The sequence below is a fragment of the Sinocyclocheilus rhinocerous genome, unplaced genomic scaffold, assembly GCF_001515625.1.
Source record: "Sinocyclocheilus rhinocerous isolate Xijiao unplaced genomic scaffold, SAMN03320098_v1.1 scaffold28219, whole genome shotgun sequence".
NCBI classification, from domain to species: Eukaryota; Metazoa; Chordata; class Actinopteri; order Cypriniformes; family Cyprinidae; genus Sinocyclocheilus; species Sinocyclocheilus rhinocerous.
This window is the reverse complement of record NW_015648312.1, coordinates 13738-16788: the sequence shown is the minus strand read 5'-3', so window position 1 is coordinate 16788 and position 3051 is coordinate 13738. Positions and strand designations below refer to the sequence as shown.

General features: G+C 36.8%; 1 protein-coding gene across 1 annotated transcript in view; it reads left to right on the top strand.

The window, feature by feature from the left end:
- Positions 1-519: 519 nt before the first annotated feature.
- Positions 520-3051, top strand: part of LOC107709713 (uncharacterized) — a 15105-nt gene continuing 12573 nt past the window's right edge. Inside the window, exon 1 of the mRNA XM_016514306.1 lies at positions 520-881. Within this exon, the coding sequence (XP_016369792.1) occupies positions 560-881 (322 nt within the window). The 5' untranslated portion in view covers positions 520-559. The remainder of the gene's footprint in view (positions 882-3051) is intronic.

Sequence of the window (3051 nt, the reverse complement as noted above, 5' to 3'; positions counted from 1 at the left end):
TTCAGAACTGCACACACAGGATTGTGGGGTATCTTAGTTAGCGAAAAACATCTACTGTATGCTGCCTTAATAAACTGACCTCAGTAGACAATTGTTAGGCGAATATTGTATTTGGTTGTGTCTTGGTGTCTTCCTACCTCCGTATCCTGCAAAAACAGTGTTTTTTATTTTTCAGATGTATATCACAATATATATTAATTTCAGAAGATGGGAACACATTGTGCTCAGTATATGGAAGCATTTCATTTATGGTATTAGTAGTAGGGGTTGGGATCTGTTCATGGCATGTATATATAATCTCTTCCATATTAATTCCTAGTAACAAAGGAGAAGTGAGATGGAGATGTGGTCTCATGATTCGTCCATGCACAGGACATTAGCGCCATTAGTTTTCTTCTGGAAAAAGTACATGCGAAACTGTCCTCACCTGACCTGGTTGTCCTTAAACACAGTGTTTTATAAAGCAGACAAATGGAATCTGCCGAGGGTTTTTATCCATCCAGGAACAAAAGCATAGATAATTGGCTTTAGTATGACGAGGAGGAAATGAAGCATTGCAATGAGTATGTCTCGCGCCTGCTGTGCAGTCATGGTTCCATTTGAGGACGTACTGTCTCAGGTGAGAAAAGCTTTACAGGTCAGCCCTAGCCTACTGCACGAGCTTCTCAGAGAGCTACACGAGGCCAATGTCTTCTCCACCCAGTATTACCAGTCTCTCTACAAGGATGGTGAAGATGGAGAGCAGCATTTGCGTGACGTTTTTTATAATGATCCAGAAGATCTGGCCAGAAGACTCTCTTTGCCTATCTGGCAAAACTGGGACATCAGTCAAGGCATCCTGGATTCAGTACTCTCCAAAGAGGAGGATATGGTTCCTTCTTGTAAGTTAAATAGTCCTCTTTAAATATTTTTATTTACACTTTCTCTGTCTACTCAATGTGTATTTTTAATATTTTGCACTACACTGTTTAAAAATAAAGGTTCTTTATTGGCATTTATTGTTCTGTGAAGAACCTTAGTCAATTCATGGAAGCTTTCCATTCAACAACATTTTCTTTATAGTGGAAAAAGGTTCTTTAGGTTGTTAAAATGTTCTTCACTCAAGGAAAAATTTTCTTTTAAGAACTGTTCACTAAAAGGTTCTTTTGCTGCTAAAACCCACCTTTGGAAACTTTTTTAAAAATTAGAGGATCACTTTCATAAGTTGGCCATAGAATGAATAAGTAATAATAATTTTAAAAAAGTGGTTAAGTGACAATGTAGAACAGTGCTGCGTTACTGAGAAATACATGAACATTTAGCTTTTCAAATAACAATGAGCATATATATATATATATATTTACATACATACACACACACACACTGGTCGAATTGTAAACAATTTCGGGGGGATGGTGTGGTCAATTTATTTGGTGGGGCAGGCGGGGTCCTGTAGCTAATTTTACACAATGATTTGAAATTTGTCTAATTTTTAAACAGATCGTTATTTAATGAAAAAGCTTTATTAAACGAACTATTATTTATAGGCTGTTTTCCTTCTGGGGCCTGAAATGGAGGAATTTTGGTCAATACTGATAAACAATATTTTGCTGAAAGTGTTTGTGCTGGCACCTTGGCTGGTTTAGGCTTGGAATGGATAAATAAATATGACAAAACTGTCAGTAGGTTAGACGCACACTAGAGGCGGTTTAGCCAATCACAACACACTGGGCTAGCTAACCAATCAGAGCCCATCGCCTATTTCTGAGGGTGGGGCTTCATAAAAGCAGGAAATGATCAGTGCGTTTCTCAGAGAAGGGACAGAGTGGTGTGGAATAAAGGTAAATGATTTGAAAAATGTGTTTTTTTTAAAACGAAGCATTAACACATGTTAGACTGCACCCCATAAACACAATCAAGCCTAGAAAAAAAACAGTGAACAACCCCGTTAAAGTAAAAAGGTGTTTCAACAAAATACTGACACAAGGTGGTGATCCTTTTTCCAACTCAGTGATTCTGTTTGTTGTTTTTTCCTGACATGTTGGTGTTATATCTTTCACTTGGATGTTATAAGTTGCACTGAGTAAATACAGCTGTATAAAACAAAAACTTTAATCTTCCGTTTCCATTTTCATTTCATGCTGCAAAGCAACGAAATGTGATCATTTTAAAGAGGGGTGATTTTTTTCTATACCCACTGTAGATGAGTTTGTTTCTTCATGGGAAGAAATTACATCATTTGACAATAATTACATCATTTGCTCACCAATGGATCCTCTACAGTGAATGGGTGCCGTCAGAATGAGAGTCCAAACAGCTGATAATAAACAATAATCCACACATCTCCAGTCCATCAATGAACTTTTCAATGAAATTGAAAGGGCATTTAACTTTAAACCGTCACTTTTGGCCAAAATACCAGTCCATAAAAATCCTTGAGTTCCTCCTTTTGTCCTCTCACATCAAAATTACCCTACATATTTGTTTAGGACTGTTTTGAACTGTTGTAACTTGTAAACAGTGCTTGAGCTGTGCATATTTCTCTCCTGATTCAGATGAGACGACTTTTTCAATGGAGAGGCAATAATGTTATGGATAGAGGACTCATATTTTAGCCAGTTGCAATGTTTGTTAGTTAAAAACATCTTGATGGATTTGCTTATTAAGAACACACAGCTATTCGCTTCATTTAGGTGAACTATTCCTTTAACCCTTTGCACAAAGAATGACATCACTGCAGTAGCAGCGCAACAAGAGGGTGTGAATTAACGTTTAAAATAACGCTGCAGCATACGAGGCCAGCTGTGAAACTGTCAACTATACGTGTAAATACTGTCCACATTTACTTTACATGCTTAATATTGCTATGTGTTGCAGCTCTCACCTCACAAGGCAGTAGTAACACTGCCTGACAGGATGCACCTGTAATTAGTTCTCTCACAGATACTAGAGTCACTTTCTAAGCTCTGTTTTTTCTTCTTTTTTTTCTTCCATGGGGGCTGTTGATCAAAAAGACAAAAAAAAAAAAAAAAAAAAAAAACGATTAAAAAAAAAAAAAAAAAAACAACAAAA